Below are 23,357 nucleotides of genomic sequence, written 5' to 3'. Positions count from 1 at the left end.
AAGCCATTGATGAATCTCCCTGCTACTACTTAAAACAGGATGGACACCTTTCTACTGTCTTCAGAGAGGAGGAGTACATCCCGTTGGACTGTCTGCATTCTCCCTCTCTCAAGACAGTAATCTGAGGGATTACTTCAATAGCAGAAGTTAAAAGAAGCAGTCAATTGGGTTTATCACATAATCTCAATCATATCCTGACCAATAAAATGCACCAATAAAGATCAGCAAATAAAAGCAAGTGATTAGAACAGCAATTTTATGCTCACGAGCCCTGAATTCACAAGTGTGAGACTTCTAGTCAGTTAATCTCATGAGCTCAATTAATCTCTGACCCAGGGTGAGAAAATAAACATAGTGACACAGAGGCTGGAGCTCACGCTTTGGAATTTGTCAGATTTAACTCAATTCCCAGCTCCATCATGTCCTGCCTGGGTGACCCTCATTATGCTACCTGGCCTCTCCAGCTTCAGTTTCCTTCACCTGTATGTAACACAAGAGCACAGCCACCCTCAACAAGGGGTTACTATAAAAATCAAAGGACACGGAATCCGTAACAACATCCCTGGCACAGAGTAAGCACTCTTCTCCCTCAGCCACTGGCTGAGCACCCACAGAGGGGAATAAGTCCTATTGTGGTAATGGTTCTCATGCTTTGAGATCAGCCAAGTCCTTTGAGAGGAACCCGAAGAAGGGGCGGTGAACCTTTGGCCAGAAAAATGGAAATATGCACAGAAATGTTTCTGACTTTGGTGAGCAGTTGATCAGTAGTTCTTGGGTTTCGGAAACATAGAGAACCTTTTTAAAATATTGACGTGCAGGGCGCGGTGGCTCGTACCTGTAATCCCAACACTCTGGGAGGCCAAGGCAGACGGATCACCTGAGGTCGGGAGTTCGAGACCAGCCTGACCAATGTGGAGAAATCCTGTCTCTTTCAAAAATACAAAATTAGCCAGGCGTGGTAGTGCATGCCTGTAATCCCAGCTACTCAGGAGGCTGAGGCAGAACTGCTTGAACCTGGGAGGCGGAGGTTGCGGTGAGCCAAGATCACACCATTCTACTCCAGCCTGAGCAACAAGAGTGAAACTCCATCTCCAAAAAAAAAAAAAAAATTTTTAATTAAAAAAAAAATTATATATATATAGACATGCAGATCCCACCCCCAGAAATTATTATTCCAATTGGCCTATAACGGGAACAGATATCCATATTTTTATGGCTGTCCAGGTGATCCAATCATGGTGAGGACTAAGAAACTGCTATGTAATCTAAAAAGAATTTAGAAAAAATAGAGCTAGTAAGGTTAACCGAAATAATGCACATCAACAATCATTTGAAGGGAGCATTTCAAGAGTATATTCATGAAAAGCAGCACCAAGAACCAGCTTGTGTTAAGAGGAATCATGGCCAGATGTGCTGTCTCACGCCTGTAATCCCAGCACTTCGAGAGGCCGAGGCAGGGTGGATCACCTGAGGTCAGAAGTTCGAGACTAGCATGGCCAACATGGTGAAACACCATCTCTACTAAAAATACAAAAATTAGCTAGGCGTAGTGCCACACACCTATAATCCCAGCTACTGGGGAGGCTGAGGCAGGAGAATCACTTGAACCCAGGAGGCGGAGGTTGCAGTGAGCCAAGATCGAGACATTACACTCCAGCCTGGGCAACAACAGCGAAACTCTGTCTCAAAAAAAAAAAAAAAAAAAAAAGAGGAAATCATGAGGCCAGGCACAGTGGCATCACGCCATTCATTGCACTCCAGCCTGGGCAAAAAGATCAAAACTCTATCTCAAAAAAATAAATAAAAATAGAAAATATATATATAAAAATTAGCCAGATGTGGTGGCACGCACCTATAATCCCAGCTACTCGGGAGGCTGAACCAGAAGAACCGCTTGAACCCCAGGCGGCAGAGATTGTAGTGAGCTGAGGTTGCACCACTGCACTTCGGCCTGGGTGACAAAGCAAGACTCAGTCTCAAAAAAAAAAAGAGGAAATCATGCCAAATGACTTTAACCCTTTTCTTGGCAGAGTTTCTGAATGACTGCCCAGGCTGGGCATGACGCTTCACACCTGTCATCCCAGTACTTTGCGAGGCCAAGGCAGGTGGATCACTTGAGCTCAAGAGTTTGAGACTAGCATGGGCAATATGGCAAAACCCCACCTCTATTAGAAAAATTAGCCAGCTATGGTGGCCCGCACCTTAGTCCCAGCTACTTGGGGGGCTGAAGCAGTAGGATCACTTGAGCCTGGGAGGTCAAGGCTCCAATAAGCTATGATTGCACCACTGCACTCCAAGGCTAGCTGGCAAGGCAAGATCCGTCTCAAAAAAGAAAAAAAAGAAGAAGAAAATGCCCAGGTGATCCAATACTCCAATACTTCTTGACTTCCATAAAGCAGACTTTCCATATGACACAACCTCTCTTGACACTTGTAGCCAAGTTAATCTAGCGACTACAGTGTTGATTAGTGGATCTGCCACAACCTAGAGGACATTCCTAGGACCCATCCTTTCTAGCATTCAGAATACAAAAGTGTTCCAAGAACTTTCAACAGCAACAATGAGCTGCTAAACTTTGGCATCCACAAAATAAATTTGCAAAGGAATAGAAGAGCAGTTACACGTGGATAAGCCCAGCAGACTGTGAGGTCAATTGGCCATGTGTCCAATACAGCTCAACTGCATGTATCACTGATGATGTACAAATTAAGATAAACTTCCTGACCAGACTGGCCAATATGATGAAACTCCGTCTCTACTAAAATACAAGTATTAGCTGGGTGTGGTGGTGCGCGCCTGTAATCCCAGCTACTTGACAGGCTGGAGCACGAGAATCGCTTGAACCCGGAAGGTAGAGGTTGTAGTGAGCCAAGATCACACCACTACACGCCAGCCTGGGCAACACAGCAAAACTCCATCTAAAGAAATAAGAAGAAGATAAACTCCATGAGCCCCAAACTCATGACCAATTGAGTGCCTATTCAACATCTCCATGTGAATGTGTAGCAGGCATCTCAAACTTAACAGGGTCAAAAATAAACTCCTGTCCAGGTACCATGGTGCATGCCTGTAATCCCAGCACTTTGGGAGACTAGGGTGGGAGGATCACTTGAGCCCAGGAGTTCAATACCAGCCAGGGCAACATGGCGAAACTCTGCCTCTACAAAAAATTAGCTGGGCGTGGTGGCACATGCCTGTGGTCCCAGCTACTCGGGAGGCTGAGGTGGAAGGATGGCTTGAGCCCAGAAGGTGAAGACTGCAGTGAACTGAGATCACACCACTGCAATCCAGCCTGGGTGACAGAGTGACACTCTGTCTCAAACAAAGAAACAAAGATTTAATGTGGCCATGAAAGCTGTCTTTGAATACTATGAGGTGAGCATATGAAGGGAGGTAGCCAACTTGCTCTGTGTGTTGACAAAAAACAAAGGAGAGTGGCTGTGAACCTGTTTTGGTTCTAGGAGCTGCTTGATTCACAGATCATTCTTTGCTTCATTAAATTCTGTAATTTTTTTCTTAAAAGTAGGTAAACATGAGTAGAAATTGCATGGAAAGAAAACTGCGGCTCAATACAACATAATTCTGGCATTCTAATCTAAAGTCATGCGAGTCACATAATGCATTTCCCCACTGCCCAATATCTGGAAGGGATTCCTGTATTGAGTGTGGGTTAGAAGATCTCTTTCTTTCAACCCACTAATTCTATGACACTAAGGAAAAGGGGAAGATAGGAGCTAGCGTGGAGAAAATTGCAGACAGGGACTAGGCCAGAAACAGACCAGCACGGAAGTGGTCATGGAACCCAGAAACGGAACAAGGAGCTAAGTCACAGGCCACAGAAGAGCTGTAAGTACTCATGAGTACAGGGCTGGAAGTGGGAGAAGCAAAGTCTGAACGTGCTGGGATGAAAGAGGGGAGGGCGCCCTTGGGTGTACCAAACGCTACCAGCTCACAGGGACGGCATTGCGACTGAGGGGTGGTCATTCACCACACGTCTCAGGCAACACTTTGTCCATATGTAGTTCTGTGACCTGGACATCTCATCCCCTGCCAGGGATGACTCCCCACCTTCTCCATCCAAGCTCCAACAGGAGGATCAACCCCTCCCCAAAGAGCCCCACCTTGGCCAACATGGCAAAACCCCATCTCTACCAAAAAAAAAAAAAAAAAAATTAGCCAGGCCTGGTGGTGCACACCTATAATCCCAGCTACTTGGGAGGCTGAGACAGGAGAATCGCTTGAGCCCAGGAGGCAGAGGTTGCAGTGAGCCATCCAGCCTGTGCGACAGAGTGAGACTCCACCTCAAAAAACAAAAACAAAAGCAAAATTCCACCCTGACACAGCTTTTCCGTACTTCTACTCCAGCACACCCAACACCGGGTCAGGATGAACTCCTGCAGCAGGGACTGCTGGACACACAGACTATGTTTTTTTGAGACGGAGTCTCACGCTGTCACCCAGGCTGGAGTGCAATGGCACGATCTCAGCTCACTGCAACCTCTGCCTCCCGGGTTCAAGCAATTCTCCTGCCTCAGCCTCTCAAGTAGCTGGGACTACAGGTGCATGCCATTGTGCCCAGCTAATTTTTGTATTTTTAGTAGAGATGGGGTTTCACTATGTTGGCCAGGCTGGTCTTGAACTCCTGACCTTGTGATCCACCTGCCTCAGCCTCCCAAAGTGCTGGGATTACAGGCATAAGCCACCACGCCCAGCCTGGACTATGTTTTTCTTTTTTTTTTCTTTTTTTTTTTTTTTTTTTTTTGAGACAGAGTCTCATTCTGTAGCCCAGGCTGGAGTGCAGTGGTGCGATCTCGGCTCACTGCAGCCTCCACCTCCTGGGTTAAAGCGATTCTCCTGCTCAGTCTCCCAAGTAGCTGGGATTACAGGCACGTGCCACCACGAAAGAAGGCAGAGTGCCTTCTTTCTTGCCAGGTTCAAATCCATTACAATAAAGTACCATTCCTGTTCTCAAAGAGCTCACACAATGAGGGAGGCAGCCACTGTATCATGCAAATAATGCTAGGTGTTGAAGAAAACAAGCCCCGATTCTCAGTGGCTTAATTAAAAATCACCAGCCGAGGCAGGTGGATCACATGAAGTCAGGAGTTGGAGACCAGCCTGGCCAACACAGCAAAACCCCTTCTCTACTACAAATACAAAATATAAATATATATATACACACACACACACGTATATATATCCGGGCATGGTTTCGAGCTCCCGTAATCCCAGATACTTGGGAGGAGGCTAAGGCAAGAGAATCCCTTGAGCCCAGGAGGCAGAGGTTGCAGTGAGCCGAGATCGCACCACTGCACTCTAGCCTGCGAGACAGACATAGACTCCATATAAAAAAAAAAAAAAAAAAGAAACCAAGACCATGCCTATTCTCATGCTGTAGTCCCCTTTGGGCCATCTAGGGTGGGGAACAACACCATACACTCACTCCTAGCTGGACTTTCACCATCTCGCGGCTCAGCCTCCTCTCAGTACTCCTCCTTTCCAGGAGACCTCTTTATTCAGCTGGAAAGGCGTTGCGTGGGGCTGGTTTTTGTGTTCCAGGCATGGAAGCGAGACACCTTTTGCAACCACTTCCTGTTGGCCAGGTCTCAGTTTCATGGTCACCTCTGACCACAAGGTTCCAGTAGAAAACATAGTCCAGGCTGGGCGCGGTGGCTCGTGCCTGCAATCCCAGCACTTTGGGAGGCCCAGGTGGGTGGATCACCTGAGGTCAGGAGTTCAAGACCAGCCTGGACATGTTGAAACCCCGTCTCTCCTAAAAGTACAAAAAATTAGCCAAGCGTGGTGGCACACACCTGTAGTCCCAGCTATTTGGGAGGCTGAGGCAGGAGAATCACTAGAACTCAGGAAGCGGAGGTTGCAGTCAGCTGAGATCGCACCATTGCACTCCAGCTTGGGCAAAAAGAGTGAAACTCTGTCTCAAAAATAAAAACATTAAAAACAAAAAGTAAAATAAAATAAAAATAAGGCACTCAAATGTTTGCTAAATGAATAATCTAGACCGCAGAGGGTCAAGTCAGTAACCTTGGCCTCCCAGACACTGATCAAGTAGAATGGGACGCCAAGTACTGAGAAAGACCTGAGAAACGTGGCTCTGAAATCTCAGCATCTGAATCATCCAGGAAATACGCTTTAAAAAACTGCAGATTTCAGGATGCCACCTCAACCCCAAGAGACGGTGATTCTGTGGACGCAGAAATTTATAATTTGGTGAGACACCTGCAATATCAGCACTTTGGGAGGCGAAGGCGGGAGAATCACTTGAAGCCAAGAGTTTAAGACCAACCTGGGCAACACAGTGAGACCCAGTCTCTACCAAAAATCTATTAATAAAAATTAGCAGCCAGGCACGGTGGCTCACCCCTGTAATCCCAGCACTTTAGGAGGCCGAGGCAGGCAGATCACGAGGTCAGGAGATCAAGACCATTCTGGCCAACATGATGAAACCCTGTCTCTGCTAAAAATACAAAAATTAGCCAGACATGGTGGCATGTGCCTGTAATCCCAGCTACTCAGCAGGCTGACACAGGAGAATCGCTTGAACCTGGGAGGCAGAGGTTGTAGTGAGCCAAGATCATGTCACTGCACTCCAGCCTGGCAACAGAGCAAGACTCCATCCCTCCCACCCCTGCAAAAAAAATTAGCTAGATGTCCAGGCATGGTGGCTCATGCTTGTAATCCCAGCACTTTGGGAGGCAGAGGAGGGTGGACCACGAGGTCAGGAGTTCAAGACCAGCCTGGCCAACTGTCTCTACTAAAAACATACAAAAAAATTTAGTCGGGCATGGTGGCGGACACCTGTAGTCCCAGCTACTTGGGAGGCTGAGGCAGGAGAATCACTTGAACCCAGGAGGCAGAGGTTGCAGTGAGCCGAGATCACACCACTGCACTCCAGCCTGGGTGACAGAGTGAGACTCCGTCAAAAAAAAAAAAAAACACCTGAGCTAGGTGTTATGGCATGCACCTATAGCTCAGCTACTTGGGAGGCTGAGCTGGAAGGACGACTTAAGCCTAGGAATTTGGGGCTGCATTGAGCCATAATTGCATCACTGCACTCCCACCTGGGCAACAGAGCAAGACCTTGTCTCAAAACATACACATAAAATTAAATGGCCAGGAATAGTGGTTCATGCCTGTAATCCCAGCACTTCGGAAAACCTAGGCAGGAGGACTGCTTGAGCTCAGGATTTTGAGACCAGCCTGGGCAACATAGTGAGACCTCATCTCTAAAAGAAAAATAATTTTTTTATTATAGAAAAATATATAAAATTAAACATTTTATGCATTGACTGAGAACCTCACGCACCCATCCTCTCTAAGCCATCCCCTGCCCTCAGCCACTTGCATTTGCTTCTATAGTCATGTCATCAGCTTTCTAGGGGAGGTCTCCAGAGAGTCTGTCTGGTCACTAGTGGCCGTTTCCACAGCAGCACAGGCTTTGCTAGACGATACTTCACCCACTGAGACACGGCCAGAAACAGGGGAGCAAGGATTTAACCACTCTCTGTGGGCCAGATGCATCTGGTGATCCCTCTCAATGCCTATATTTGGGGAAAAGTCCTTCGTTGTTAGCCTCCACCCTGCTGCTGACCCCAGATCTCTGTATCAGGTGTGGGCAGAGGAATGCAAAGTACCTGCCGGGCACCAGGGGGCAGCAGGACGATTCCTAGGAGAGTCTCAGGGATTGGCCCATCTTGTGCCAAGCTTGACATGGTGAAAAGGCTGTGCCACTTATTTCCACTAACGGGAAAAGGAGGAATTATTCAATAAATGGTAATGGGGAAAACGAGCTGTTTGGGGAAAAAATGGTGACTATCTCATATCAAATACCGAAAGAAATTCTAGCTGCTTTTATTGTTAGAAATGAAACAATAACTAAAGGAAAATGGAAGGCCAGGCACGGTGGCTCACGTCTGTAATCCCAGCACTTTTGGAGGCTGAGGTGGGTGAATCACCTGAGGTCAGGAGTTCGAAACCACCCTGGCCAACATGATATAACCCTCTCTACTAAAAACACAAAAATTAGCCGGGCATGGTGGTGGGTGCTTGTAATCCTAGCTACTTGGGAGGCTGAGGCAAGAGAATCACTTGAATCCTGGAGGTGGATGTTGCAGTGAGCCAAGATCATGCCATCGCACTCCAGCCTGGGCAACAGAGTGAGACTCCATCTCAGAAAAAAAAAAGAAAATGGATATAGAGGTGGAACGTGGTGGCTCATGCCTATAATCCTAACACTTTGGAAGGCCGAGGCAGGCAGATCACTTGAGCTTACAAGTTTGAGACCAGCCTGGGCAACATGGTGAAACCCCAGCTCTATTAAAAAAAAAAAAAAATACAAAAATTAGCTAGGCGTAGTGGTGCACACCTGTAGTCCCAGCTACTCAGGAGACTGAGGTGGGAGGATGGCTTGAGCCTGGGAGGAGGAGGTTGCAGTGAGCTGAAATCATGCCTGTGAACTCCAGCCTGGGCAGTGCCGCCAGACCTTGTCTCCAAATTTAAAAAAAAAGGATATGGAGATCGAGGTGATCCTAGGGTTAAAAAAAGGTATATTTAGAGTTGAAGAAGGCCAGGCACAGTGGCTCACACCTCTAATCCAAGCACTTTGGAGGCCAAGGCAGGTGAATTGTTTGAGCCCAGGAGTTAGAGTCCAGCATGGGCAATATAGTGAGACCCATCTCTACAAACAATTTAAAAATTAGCTGGGCATGGTGGCATGCACCTGTAGCTCAGCTCCTTGGGAGACTGAGCTGGGAGGATCACTTGAGCCTGGGAAGTTGAGACTGCAGTTAAGCCGTGTTCACGCCACTGCACTCCAGGCCTGGTCAACAGAGTGGAAGAGGTAAATGAGAAGATGGCTCGCACCTGCAATCCCACCTAAACTAGGAAAAAATAGGTGATCCACCCACTTCAGTCCCTCAATCTACCCAAAGAAATTTCCATCCCAACACTTTAGGAGGCCTAGGTGGAAGGATGGCTTAAGCCCAGGAGTTTGAGACCCACCTGGGTAACATAGTGAGACCTCATCTCTATTTTTAAAACAGAGCTGAAGCAACAGCAACAACCAAAAATAAAAGATCAATTAATGATATATGAATTTAAAACTTCTGAAAAAAACTGAGAAGTGAAAATCTAGAAAACTATTGTAAACACTTCAAGTTATTTCAAAACCATAAATGCCTCATAGAAAAAAATGCAAAAAACGTAATGGCTAATTCAAAGATATACCAATAAACAAATGGTCAACAGACCTTGTCAAAGTTCAGTTATAATTATCAATCAAATAAATTCAAACTGAAACTGATTGACACTATTTTTAACCTATCAGCTTGGAAACTTTTTAAAATTCAGTATTCGGGCCAGGCGCTGTGGCTCATGCCTGTCATCCCAGCACGTTGGGAGACCAAGGCAGGTAAATCACCTGAGGTCAGGAGTTCAAGACCAGCCTGGCTAACATGGCAAAACCCTGTCTCTACTAACAATACAAAAATTAGCTGGACGTGGTGGTGCACACCTGTAATCTCAGCTACTCAGGAGGCTGAGGCAGGAGAACCGCTTGAACTCAGCAGGTGGAGGATGCAGTGAGCCTTGATCACCCGCCGCTGCACTCCAGCCTGGGTAACAGAGCGAGACTCCATCTCAAAATTAATTAATTAATTCAGTACTCAAACTTAACAATGAAATAAGGACACAAACTACTACTAAGAGGGCAAACTGGTCCGATTCTGTTGGAAAACAGGCCTTTACCAGTCATTCTACTTCTGAGAAAACAGAGAAAGGAAAGATATACCAAAAGCATGGATATCCGTTACATTGTTATTAGAAATGCACTGTGTTCAATTGTGAAAAACTACATAAATTACAACCATTAAATATCATGTTTTCAAGATTATTTAATGCCATAAAAATTTAAATTAAGGCTGAGCACAGTGGTTCATGCCTATAATCTCAGCACTTTGGGAGGCTGAGGCAGGCAGATCACTTGAGCCCAGGAGTTCAAGACCAACCCGGGCAACACGGCAAAGCCCTGTCTCTATGAAAAAAAAAAAAATACAAAAATTGGCCTGGAGCCATGATACACACTTGTAGCGACTCAGGAGTCTGAGGTGAGAGGATCACTTGAGCCTGGGAGGCCAAGGCTGCAATGAGCCATCATCACACCACTTAACTCCAGCCTGAGCAAAAGAAAGAAAAGGTTTGTGAGGAAGACAGAAGCAACCAAAATATCAGCAGATATACCTGGCCAACAGAAATAAAACATTCTATTCCTTACTTCTTTTTCTATAGTTTCAAATTTCCTACAGAAAGTGGCCGGATGCAGTAGCTCATGTGTGTAATCCCAGCACTTTGGGAGGCAGAGGTGGGCGGATCACCTGAGGTCAGGAGTTCAAGACCAGTCTGGCCAACATGGTGAAACCCTCTCTTATAAAAATACAAAAATTAGCTGAGCATGGTGGCATGCACCTGTAATCCCAGCTACTCAGGAGGCTGAGGCAGGAGAATGGCTTGAACCCGGGAGGCAGAGGTTGCAGTGAGCCGAGATCACAGCACTGCCAAGCTGGTGACAGAGCTGAAACTGTCTCAAAAAAAAAAAAAAAAAAGGAGAGAAAAGAAATAGGAGAAAATACTATCTTTAAAAATCCACAATTGCCAACAGTCATAATGCATGACTCTTTTTAGACTCCAAGTCCAAATTATGCTATGAATACACCAAAATCCCAGGAACATACTTTGTATAAAAGTCAGTAAGCTAGTTATTGGCATCATTTAGGTAGGCAGCTACCAGTTTACAAGTTCAGAAAGCAGATGATATTTGAGAAGAAAAGCAAACACCCAGCAAGAAGGTGAAAAAGCAGTTTTTCCCTACAAGGTGGGCCCTGTCTCCAGGCAGCCACTTCCTGGATGGGCTCATTTCAGCTTTCCACTGGCAGTGGGAAGGGAACACAAATACTAACCTAAAAGTAGGAGGCTAAGGCACAAAATATAACTCAAGAATTTACTACAGGCCCAGTGCGGTGGTTCACGCCTGTAATCCCAGCACTTTGGGAGGCCCAGGCAGGCAGATCACTGGAGCTCAAACTCCTGAGCTGTGGATTACAGTGTCCGTGGGGCACTGTTAGGTTAGTCTGTAGCTATGTGGCAATATGAAGCACTTTCAAGTGATAAGTAAATAGCTCAAGGGGGTGGGAAATATAAGGTGACTGCTGTGTCATTTTAATGTCTCTCTGGGCCTGATAATTTAAAAGGACTCCGCATTCCTCAGATGATGATGATTATTATTTTCTAAGAGGCCTCAGACTTTAAAATTCCTCAAACTGGCCCAAGCACAGTGGCTCACGCCTGTAATCCCAGCACTTTTGGAGGCCGAGGCGGGCAGATCACCTGAGGTCAGGAATTCAAGGCCAGCCTGGCCAAAACAGTGAAACCCCATCTCTACTAAAAATACAAAAATTAGTTGGGTGTGAGGGTGCACACCTGTAGTCCCAGCTACTCGGGATACTGGGGCAGGAGAATCGCTTGAACCCAGGAGGCAGAGGTTGCAGTGAGCAGAGATTGCACCACTGCACTCCAGCCTGGGTGACAGAGCTAAGGGACAGAGTAAGCCTCCGTCTCAAAACAAAAAAAAAAAGAAAATAAATTTTAAAAATTAAAAACAAAGAAAAGTGTAATACTATAATAACACTCCAATGAGAGGAGTAGCTAGAAGCAGTAAGCTCCTCAAATCAAGATCACCTGGAGCACGTGAACCCTCACCACCACCCACACACCCAGTGTTTCCAGTTTTACTGAATCAGTCCGGAGCGGATGCTGGAGAATCTGCATCTCTTACAATCTCCCAAGTGATGCTGATGCTGCCGCTCTGAGTACCATGCTTTGAGAACAGCTGCCCTAAAGCACAGTAAAAGTTGTTACACATGCATCATCTCCAACTGCAGGCACTTTAAGAACTTCCCTTGAGAAACTCCAGCCTGCCAGAACAGGGGGTGCCTTCTCCATACATTTCCAACAAGCACCTGAACTGGAAGCAGCTCAGTACAGCAGCTCCAAAGAGGCTGGGGAGCCAGTCTGCCCAGCTTTGGAGCCTGCTCTGACACTTGATTGCTGGGTGAGTCCAGGCAACTTACTCAACTACTCTCAGCTTAAGTGTCCTCAGAGTAAAATAGAGGTACTAGCTCCTTCCCCTCCATCAGGGAAACCGGAAATGAACACCTACTCCAGTCCTCAATGGGAAGGCATCACTTCCTATTTCCCTACTACATAAATTTTGAAAATGTAGGGGGAGAAAATGTAAGGAGGCAGGGCTCACATCTGTAATCCTGGCACTTTGGGTGGCCAAAGCGGGAGAAACACTTGAGCCCAGGAGTTCAAGACCAGCCTGAGCAACAAATTAGAGAGCCCCATCTCTACAAAAAACTGTTTTTTAAATTATCCAGGCATGGTGACACACACCTGGAGCCCCAGCTACTCAGGAAGCTGAGGCAGGAGGATTGCTTCGGCCCAGGAGTTGGAGGCTGCAGCAAGCTACGAATGTGTCACTGCACTCCAGCCTGGGTCACAGCTTGCACAAAGCAAGATCCTGTCTCAAAAAAAAAAAAAAAAAAAAAGTTCCTTGCCCTGCCTGAAGTTGAGGAGACCATTTGTCTACTTCAAGTTATTATTTACAGAAACCACACCCATATTCCTTCCTCCTCCACGCGCCTCTCGCCTCAAGAGAAAGGCCGCCAACCCAGAGGGTCCTACACTCACTGAGTGTATCACAATCGAAACAAGAGTAAGCGACCCATCCTCTTGGAATCCCCTAGGTCAAGCTTGTCCAATCTGAGGCCCGTGGGCTGCATGTGGCCCAACACAAATTCGTAAGCTTTCTTAAAACATCATGAGATTTGTTTGCGATTTTTTTTTTTTTTTTTTAGCTCATCAGCTGTCATTAGTGTTAGGATATCATTAGTGTTAGTGTATTTTATGTATGGCCCAAGACAATTCTTCCAGTGTGGCCCAGGGAACCCAAAAGATTGGAGACCCCCACCCTAGGCTGTCCCATAATAAAAGGCAATATCAACATGTGGGAAAGATGAGGCAGCAGAAGTCAAGAAACAGAAGATCTAATAATCAACCAAGTGAGATTGAAGCCCTTCAAAGGTTCAGGCTTATGTAGTTAGCAGATGGAATTCCCGCCCCTCAAGACAGAGTCTCACTCTGTCACCCAGGCTGGAGTGCAGTGGCGCAATCTCAGCTCACTGCAACCTCCACTTCCTGAGCTCAAGCAATTCTCCTACCTCAGCCTCCCTAGTAGCTGGGATTACAGACGTGCTCCACCACACCCAGCTAATTTTTGTATTTTTAGTAGAGACAGGGTCTCACCATGTTGGCCAGGCTGGTCTCGAACTCCTGACCTCGTGATCCACCCGCCTCTGCCCCTCAAAGTGCTGGGATACAGGCGTGAGCCACTGCGCCAGGCCAAGATGGAAGTTTCAGGTACAACTATCACCTGAGTCTTTCTCCACCTGTTTCCTTGCAGAAAATGGGTAGGGCTGTGGGCCCTCCCAGCTCAGGAGCCCTGGGGTGGTTTTAAGATGCTAGAACTCCTGGTAGGAACCACCTGCATCAAGACCATGGATCACCTCTCTGAAGGTTAGCGATTCCAGGGACCCCACCCCGGCGCAGTCCTCCTAGGTGGAAGTGAAAATACTGGAAACAGGGAAAGAAGTTGGTCAAAGACAGACTCCAGTCGTGGCGGTGTATGTACCAGTTAAAAGCAAAACTTGGAAAATCTTGTTCAATAACAGTGTCCTCATTCATAAATAAAAAAATAATAGTGTTTTTTACCCACATGAAACTTGCCATAACTAGGTACCACGACCCACATGGACACACAGTGAGATTCACACACAGACAGGAGTGCCCTGGTCACTGAGACAAACGATACAGAGACATCGGGACACAGAGAGACACAACGGGACGTGGAGTTGGATCCAGCTGTCTCGTAAGGAATATCGGAAGGGGTGGGGGACACTATTGGGAGATGGCATAGGTCCAGGACACTAATTAGGCTTTGGCTGAGATTAGATAAAGGAAGCTGTTCGTAAGCTGCTTACTTAAAAAGAAAGGAAAAGGTGCGTTTGAGTTCAGGAGACTGTGAGTCTCGGAGCAGGAGGTGGCAGCCAGCGAAGGGTGGGCGTGTAATGGGTGCAGTCGCTTCTCCCGCTGGGCAAGAGACTCCCCCTTTCGGCAGCCTGGGTTCCCCGCCTCCCCACCTCCCGCTCCTCCTCCCCGGAGCCCTAAGGGCCCGCAGGGCCTCCAGCAGCAAAGCCGCTGGCCCCGCGCCACCAGCGCCGGGTCCACGCGTCCCCGCGTCCCCCTGCCCCGCGCACAGGGGCGCAGGCGGGGACCACGCGGCCGGCGTGGGGCGGCGCCACCGCAGCAGAAAGCCCGGCGTGGACCGCGTGGCACAGGAAAGCGCTCCCCTCGCCCCCAGCCGCAGAAGGCTGGGGCAGCATCGAGCGCGGCCCCGGGAGAGCGCGTCAGCGGGGCCAACGGCTGCAGGGTGACCTGTTTCGGGCGGGGACACTCACCAGAAGAACACACGCGAGCAGAGGTTCGCGCCCTGCAGCGGGTTGGGCTTCACCTCCTGGTACACTGGCAGCATCTTGCCGGGCGTGGGGGGCGCGGGCCGGGGTCGCGCTGATCAGGCGGCGGTGGCCGCGGGCTCCCCTCCTGGACCGTGAGCAGAGATGCTGAAGCTCCCGCCGCCTCGCCGGTCTGCTCGGCAGGAGCCTGTGAAGCAGCCGTTTCCGGGAGCCGGGCGCCGGCGGCACGCCCAGTCCCCGCCTCTCAGGCCCGCCGCTACCAGGGCCGCCTCGGGGGCGCCCGTTACGCGCCGCCGCCTGGAGCCCGGGAGCCGCGCACCGCGTGCGAGCTCGGCCGGGACCGACGGGTGACGCGGCGGGAGGAGACGCGGCGAGAGGAGGCGAAGCTGGCGACGCCAAAGGGAGCCCAGAGCCACGCCCAGGGGTGAGGCGAGGGCCGCCCGCGCGGCTGGATGGAGAGGGTAGCCGAGCGCACGGCGCGGAGCCCGGGTCCTGAGGTGCCCACGTGCTCGCACCCGAGTGAAACTTCCCGAAATTCACTATCCGAGTCTTGGCGCCGACCCAGAAGGTGGAGCAGGGAGGCGTCGGCTGTGCCCGCCCCTGCGACGCAGAAACGCCCCCTCGGGCACGGATTTGGGGAGACTGGGAGACAGCTGCCTCGTGCTCCACCAGACCGCCCCCTGGGCGCCTTGCCCTTATCAGGACCAAACGCGGGTGCCATGGGAGGCTCTCCAACCTGTGAGCCAAACATTTGACCTCGGACGACAGCAAAGTTTAGCACAGATTATCCTTGTAGAGCTGCAAGACCTCAAGAAAGCCGGGTAACTCGAGAGTAGGACCCAGATGAATTTGGGAGATGGATGAATGCTGTCGTCGATGGGGCGGGCTTTCGACGGGGCGGGCTTTCGACATCTCACACGTTGCGTGGTACTGTGGACCTCTGAGCTTTTTGCTGCCCTCTTAGATTGGGAAAGGAATGTAAGAGGAAAGAGAGACTGCCTTATGATTTCTGTCATCAAGCCCTAAAGCCTAACAGATAACAGTGGCAAACGACACATGTGTTCCAGAAGACCAATTATGTTTATGTGCATTTCTGAGTGCGTAGTCTCACTTGTGTGTGTGTGTGTGGCAGTCTCACACACAGTGACTCGATTATGGCTCATTGCACCCTGGACCTCCCAGGGCTCAAACAATCCTCCCAACTCAGCCTAAGTAGCTAGGACTACAGGCACCCGCCGCCACGCCTGGCTAATATTTTGTAATTTTTGTAGAGATGCAAAAATCAAAATCAAAGGCTCTAAGTTCAAATATTGATAATTTTTGAAGCCAAATGATGTGTCATGGGAGTTTATTTTCTTCATATTTCATGCATGTTTGAGAATTTGGTTTTCTTTGTAACAAGATCATTTTATTGTTCCTTGATAATTTCTCACTTTGTTGCCCAGGCTGGTCTCAAACTCCTAGGCTCAAGTGATCCTCCTACTGTGGCCTCCCAAAGTGCTAGGATTACAGACATGTACCACCACACCCGACCAATTATCTCACTTTTAATTCTATCAGTGCCACATTCAAGGTTATTCTTATTTTATAGATGAGGAAGGTGAAGCTGAAAGGCAGAACTTGTCCAGGGTCTTAGAGCCAAGAAAGGATTAAACATGATTTACATTAAGCCTGTGCCTAAGCATGGCCAATCTCCCTGGTGGATGACCAGTGTGCATGAGACGTGGCCAGAATATGCTGGTTGAACGACTGTAGGAATGAATGAACAAAATCTTGTTCCAAGCTTTTGGACTCCCACTTCTAAGTCTTCAGTTACTTCTGTGGCTACCTTACCAAGGTCAGCAGCTGCTCTTCATTTCCACCCTGAATGAAAAAAAATAAAGACTCCAAGTTCATGGTGCTTGGAACAAGATCATTTTATTGTTCCTTGATAATTTTGCATGTATATTTGCTAAGATAGTATCATTAATAGCTTTTAAAGAAAGCCTTACACAAACACGTATTTAAAAGTCAAGCACAGGCTGGCCAACATAGTGAGACCCTGTCTCTACCAAAAAATTTAAAAATTAGCCCAGGTGTGGTGGCATGCCCTTGTAGTCCCAGCTACTTGGGAGGCTGAGACAGGAGGATGGCTTTAGCCCAGGAGTTCCAGGCTACAGGGAGTTAAGAAGGTTCCACCGGGCCAGGCACGATGGCTCACGCCTGTAATCCTAGCACTTTGGGAGGCCGAGGCAGGTGGATCACCTGAGGTCAGGAGTTTGAGACCAGCCTGGCCAACATGGTGAAACCCCGTCTCTACTAAAAATACAAAAAATTATCTGGGCTTGGTGGTGGACGCCTGTAATCCTATCTACTTGGGAACCTGAGGCAGAAGAATCACTTGGACCCAGGAGGCGGAGGTTGCAGTGTGCTGAGATCATGCCACTGCTTTCCAGCCTGGGCAACAAGAGCAAAACTCCATCTCAAAAATAAAAAAAAAAGGTGCCACTGCACTCTAGGCTGTGCATACCCATAATCCTAGCACTTTGAGAGGTGGAGACAAGAGGATTGCTTTAGCCCAGGAGTTCTAGACCAGCCTGTGCAGCATAGGGAGACCTCATCTCTACTAAAAATGTAAAAATTAGATGGGCATGGTGGAGTAAGTCTGTAGTCCCAGCTACCCTGGAGGCTCAGTTGGGAGGATTGCTTGAGCTCAGGAGTTCTAGATCAGCCTGGGCAACATAGGGAGACCTCATCTCTACTAAAAATGTAAAAATATGATGGGTGTGGTTGCGTGAGTCTGTAGTCCCAGCTGGAGGTTCAGGTGGGAGGATTGCTTGAGCCCAGGAGTTGGAGGCTGCAGTAGGCTATGATCACGCCACTGCCCTGCAGCCTGGGCTAAAGAGTGAGACTCTGTCTCCAAAAAAAAAAAAAAAAAAAAGTCAAGCACATTAAGAATGGCAAAATATTGATAATTTTTGAAGCCAAATGATGTGTCATGGGGGTTTATTTTCTTCATATTTCATGAATGTTTGAGAATTTGGTTTTCATTTTGGAGATGGGGTCTCACTATGTTGCCCAGGCTGGACTCAAACTCCTGGGCCCAAGGAATCCTCCTGTCTCAGCCCCTCCAAGTACCTGGGATTGTAGGCACTCACCAGCATACCAGCTCATGTTTCAGAATTTCTGTCACAAAAAGGAACACAATATTTTAAGTTGACTACTGTGGGAAAGCTATGATCATTCAATAACCTACCTTTCTGATAGCTCTTTCTCAGATAATGCAAGCTATAAACCAAAATAATCAGTCTTTACCTGATTTACAGTGCCCTTTGAAACTCCCTAAGCTTTCTAGCCCAGTAAATGCTGAGCTACCAGTTCTACTTCCAAGCTAGAGAACCTGTTTGCTAAAGTTAGAAGTCTAGTGACTTCCCGTGTCAGACTGCCCCAGAATGCTCTCCCTACCCCCAACAACTGTGTAAGACCCATAATTAGCCATGTCCAAACTGCCAAAGTACTCAGTCCCTTCGGCTCCTGCAGAGGCTTATTTTTTTCTTAATTAAGATCTTTTGGAACTTCTTAACATTCTTTTCTGAACATTAACAATGTGGTATTTGGAAGCGATACTGTACAGCAGTGTCTGACTGCAGAGCGGACTGGATATGGAACCAGGGGACCAGGGCTTTATATCTTTTCACTCGTTACCTGACCTTTCTGACCCTTATTTTCCTCAGGTCTAAAATGGAGTCGGGGCGGGTACAGTGGCTCACGCCTGTAATCCCAGCACTTTGGGAGGCAGAGGCGGGCGGATCACCTGAGGTCAGGAGTTAGAAACCAGCCTCGCCAACATGGCAAAACCCCATCTCTACTAAAAATACAAAAACTAGCTGGGCGTGATGGCATGTGCCTGTAATCCCAACTACTCAGGAGACTGAGGCAGGAGAATTGCTTGAACCTAGGCTGCAGAGGTTACAGTGAGCTATGAGCCAAGAGCACGCTGCTGCACTCCAGCCTAGGTGACAGAGCTAGACTCTCATAAATAAATAAATAAATAAATAAATAAATAAATAAATAAAACAATAAAATGGGGTCAGGCAGGGCATGGTAGCTCACACCTATAATTTCAACATTTTGGGAGCCCAAGGCAGGAGCATCACTTAAAGCCAGGAGTTTGAAACCAGCCTGGGCAATGTGATGAAATGCCATCTCTACCAAAAAAAAAAAAAGTTTTTTAAATTAGTCAGGCATGGTGGCACACACCTGTGGTCCTAGCTACTCAGGAGGGTAAGATGGGAGGATCACTTGAGCCTAGGAGTTTGAGGCTGCAGTGAACTCTGATCGCACCACTGCACTCCAGCCTGGGAGACAGAGTGGGAGACCCTGTCTCTAAAAACATAACAATAAATTTAAAAACAAAATAGGGATCAGAATCCCCACTCTTCCTTCTTCACAGGATTATTGTGAGTCTCACAACTTGTGAATACATTGTGAAGGCAATATACAAATTAAAGGATGGGGATTTTTCCCATTCATTCAATAAATATTTAGTGGATGCCTTCTGGATACATGATAGCTAGGCCAGAGAATGAGCCTTCAAAGACGAGGAAGATGTTTGTTTGTTTGTTTGTTTGTTTGTTTTTGAAATAGGGTCTAGCTCTTGCCCAGGCTGGAGTGCAGTGGTGCAGTCTTGGCTCACTACAACCTCCCAGGCTCAAACCCATCCTCCCATCTCAGCCTCCCAAGTAGTTGGGACTACAAGCACGCACCACCATGCCCAGCTAATTTTTGTATTTTTTTTTTGGTGGGGAGGGTTTTGCTGTGTTGCCCAGGCTGGTCTCGAATTCCTGAGCTCAAGCAATCTGCCAGCCTCAGCCTCCTACAGTGCTGGGATTACAGGTGAGAGCCTCTGTACCCAGCCTAAAGATGTCTTAAGAATGACTTATCAAAGGAAAAAATATTAGGGCCACTTTAAGCTGGGAACTGCTCAGGGCAAGTCTGCCTCCCATTCTATTCAAAGTCACCCCTCTGCTCACAGAGACAGATGCATATTCTGATTGCCTCATTTGGAGAGACTTGTCAGAAGCTCAAAAGAATGCAACCATTTGGCTGGGCGCTGTGGCTCAGGCCTGTAATCCCAGCACTTTGGGAGGCTGAGGGGGTGGATCACCTGAGGTCAGGAGTTTGAGACCAGCCTGGCCACCATGGCGAAACCCCGTCACTACTAAAAATACAAAAATTACCCAGGCATGGTGGCGGGTCCCTGTAATCACAGCTACTTGGGAGCCTGAGGCAGGAGAATATCTTGACTCTGGTAGAGTTTGCAGTGAGCTATCGCACTATCGCACTCAAGTCTGAGCAACAAGAGCGAAACTCTGTCTCAAAAAAACTTGGCCAGGCATGGTGGCTCACCCCTATAATCCTAGCACTTTGGGAAGCTGTGGTGGGAGGACTGGTTGAGCCCAGGAGTTCGAGGCCCAGCCTGGACAACAAAGTGAAAACCCATCTCTACCAAAAGAATTAATAAAGTTAGCTGGGCATAGTGGTGGAGTCCCAGCTACTTGGGAGGCTGAAGCAGGAGGATCACTTGAGCCCAGGAGGTCAAGGTTGTAGTGAGCTGTGATTATGCCACTGCACTGCAGCCTGGGTGACAGAGTGAGAACTTGTCTAAAAAAAAAAAAAAAAAAGGAAAAAAGAAAAAAATACCAATGGATAACTTGTTTTAAGGAGGGATGAGAAGATGTGGAAGATAAGGCCTGCAGTGGCAGACTATCCACATCAATTTTCATGGAAAAAAATCATCTTGTTTGTGCCCTAATTGAAGAAAACCAACAATTAACAGCAGCCAACACCATATTAACAATAGCAAACACCACAGACATCTCAATTGGTTCAGCTTACACAGCTCTGCCTGAAAAATAAAAGTTGAGCAAACTTTTCACTCAATAGGTGTCAAAACTGCTGTGCCCAGATCAGCTATAGAGAAGAGCAGAACTTTCAGTGGAAGTTTTAAACAAGTGAGATGGAGACCCTGCAGTATTTTTTTCAAAGAATTGTAACAGGAGATGAAGCATGGCTTTACCAGTATGATCTTGAAGACAAAGCACAATCAAAGCAATGGCTACTGAGAGGTGGAAGTGGTCCAGTCGCAGCAGAAACAGACCAGTCAAGAGCAAGGGTCACACAACAGTTTTCTGAAATGCTTAAGACATTTTGCTTGTTGATGTTCTGGGGGGCCAAAGAATGATAACATCTGCTTGCTATGAGAGTGTTTTGAGAAAATTAGCCAAAGGTTTAGCAGAAAAATGCATGGGAAAGCTTCACCAGAGTCCTTCTCCACCACAACAGTGTTCCTGCTCATTTCTCTCATCAAACCAGGGCAATTTCCCAAGCGTTTCAATGGGAAATCACTAGTATTTACATTACAGTTCTGATTTAATGCCTTCTGACTTCTTTTTGCTTCCTAATCTTAAAATAAATTTAAAGGGCATGTATTTTTCTTTAGTTATTACTGTTAATACTGTATGGTTGAATTCCCAGAACTCTCAATTCTTTTTTTTTTTTTTTTTTTTTTTTTTTGAGTCAGAGTTTCGCTCTTGTTGCCCAGGCTGTAGTGCAATGGCATGATCTCAGCTCACCACAACCTCCACCTCCCGGGTTCAAGCAATTCTCCTGCCTCAGCCTCCCGAGTAGCTGGGATTTACGGGCATGTGCCACCACACTCAGCTAATTTTGTATTTTTAGTAGAGATGGGGTTTCTCCACGTTGGTCAGGCTGGTCTCAAACTCCCAACCTCAAGTGGTCCACCCACCTCAGCCTCCCAAAGTGCTGGAATTACAGGTGTGAGTCACTACGCCTGGCCAGGACTCTCAATTCTTTTGGGATGGACTAATGACTGGTATCATTGCTTACAATGGTGTCTTGAACTTGATGGAGCTTATATTGAGAAATAAAGTTTATATTTTTAATTTTTATGTTTTAAGTCCATTTTGCCATGAACTTTTTTTTTTTTTTTTTTAGGCTGGTCAAGTGAAACAGTGGGAGTGGAAAAGAAGCAAAGAAATCTATAACTGGCTGTGATTCCATGAACTTTTTGAAATCCCCTTGTATTGGCTTCTTTCCCTTCTCTATCTTACTTCTCTACTCCCTACAAGTGTTTTCTGGGATCACCTCCAAATAAACTACTTGCAATCTAATCCTGTCTCCAGGTCTGCTACTGTGGGAACCCAAACTAAGACACCTGCAAAAAATATCCTTCCAGTTACTTAAAAATGTGTTCACTTGCACCCATAAAAGTGTTTACTAATACCATAGACCCTTGGCTGTCCAATATGGTAGCACTATCCACGTGAGCATTTTGAGGACTTGAAATGTGGCTGGTCCCAATTGAGATGTTCTGGAAGTATAAAACACACTGACTTCAAAGACAGTATCAAGAAAAATATGTTTAACATCTCATGAATGATTTTTTACATGGATTATATGTTAAAATGATAATATTTTGGACACATTAGTTAAAAACAGTCCCGCAACATTTCCAGGTAGAGAACCTATCAAAGGAGACTGAAGTGAGAAAAAAAATAGAGTCACAGAAGTGAAGAAAATGTTTCAAGAAAGGATAGCTGAAGCCCATGCTCCTAAGAGGCTGGGAAATTGAGGACAGAAGAGCAGCCCCTGTGTTTAACAAGGTGGTGACCTTTGGTGAATTGATCAAATCAGTATTTTAAAGAGAAGGAGACAGACCCTAATTGAAATATGTTGAGGAGAGAATGGAATGTGAAGATGAAGAGAGTGATTATACACAACTTCTCTGAGAATTGTTGCTGTGAGAGAGAGAAAATATATAATTGCAGGAGAGAAATCCTTGGGAAAGCAGTCCTCCAAACCGTGGACTATTCCATAGCCAATTTTAACAACATGGGTGATAGGGTTTGGCTCTGTGTCTCCATCCAAATCTCATCTCTAATTGTAATCGCCACAATCCCCACGTGTTGAGGGAGAAACCCGAAGGGAGGTGATTGGATCATGGAGGTGGTTGTTATCATGATAGTGAGTATTTTATAAGGGGCTCTTCCCCCTTCACTCCTTGCTCTCCTCTCTGCTGCCACCATGTGAAGAAGGTCCTTGTTTCCCCACCTTCTGCCATGATTGTAAGTTTCCTGAGGCCTCCCCAGCCGTGTGGAACTGTGAGTCAATTAAAGCACTTTCCTTTATAAATTACCCAGGCTTGGGTATTTCTTTACAGCAGTGTGAGAATGAACTAATATGATGGGTGTAGTAGATGTTGTCAGTGCCTGACCAGAACCCCCAGGCCCTTACAATTTCGCACTAGCCTGACTTCCATGAATTAATATGATGGGTGTAGTAGATGTTGTCAGTGCCTGACCAGAACCCCCAGGCCCTTACAATTTCCGCACTAGCCTGACTTCCTGCATCTCTGCTTCAAGGCCTTCTGCTCCACCAGAGTTGGTTTAGCCCAAGTACAAGGCAGGCTAGGGAGTTAATGTCTCCCTCTGGCCTCCTTCTCCAGCAACAATCAACTAATAGATGGACAAGAGCGGGTGTATAAACACCCCCACTCACTCACTCACTCCTCAGGGAACTGAGGTTTGTGTTTATACTGTCTCCTAAATTTCCTCAGCAGGATTACTCTCCAGTAGCCCAGACCAGGACATGTCTGATGATATACCCTTTACTGGCTTCATTCCCTCCCCTGTCTCACTTCCCCACTCCATGATGGGTGTTTCCTGGGATCACCTACCAACAATCTCTTGACAT

The 23,357-nt window shown here is 47.1% G+C and overlaps 1 protein-coding gene and 1 long non-coding RNA gene across 4 annotated transcripts in view; one reads left to right on the top strand and one right to left on the bottom strand.

The window, feature by feature from the left end:
* Positions 1-14,961, bottom strand: part of LOC105477329 (ATP binding cassette subfamily C member 4 (PEL blood group)) — a 291,482-nt gene extending 276,521 nt beyond the window's left edge. For all 3 annotated transcript variants that reach the window (XM_011733804.3, XM_011733811.3, XM_011733832.3), the window contains exon 1: positions 14,589-14,961. In XM_011733804.3, coding sequence (XP_011732106.2) covers positions 14,589-14,662 — 74 coding nt within the window. In that variant the 5' untranslated portion in view covers positions 14,663-14,961. The remainder of the gene's footprint in view (positions 1-14,588) is intronic.
* LOC105477323 (uncharacterized) lies at positions 14,961-21,775 on the top strand. The gene is made up of 2 exons (XR_984612.2): positions 14,961-15,424; positions 21,600-21,775. It is a non-coding gene; the product is annotated as an uncharacterized lncRNA (long non-coding RNA).
* The last annotated feature ends 1,582 nt before the right edge of the window (positions 21,776-23,357 follow it).

This window comes from Macaca nemestrina, chromosome 16 (genome assembly GCF_043159975.1).
Source record: "Macaca nemestrina isolate mMacNem1 chromosome 16, mMacNem.hap1, whole genome shotgun sequence".
Lineage (NCBI taxonomy): Eukaryota > Metazoa > Chordata > Mammalia > Primates > Cercopithecidae > Macaca > Macaca nemestrina.
Note: the sequence above shows the minus strand (reverse complement) of the source record. Positions and strands in the feature narration are given on the sequence as shown.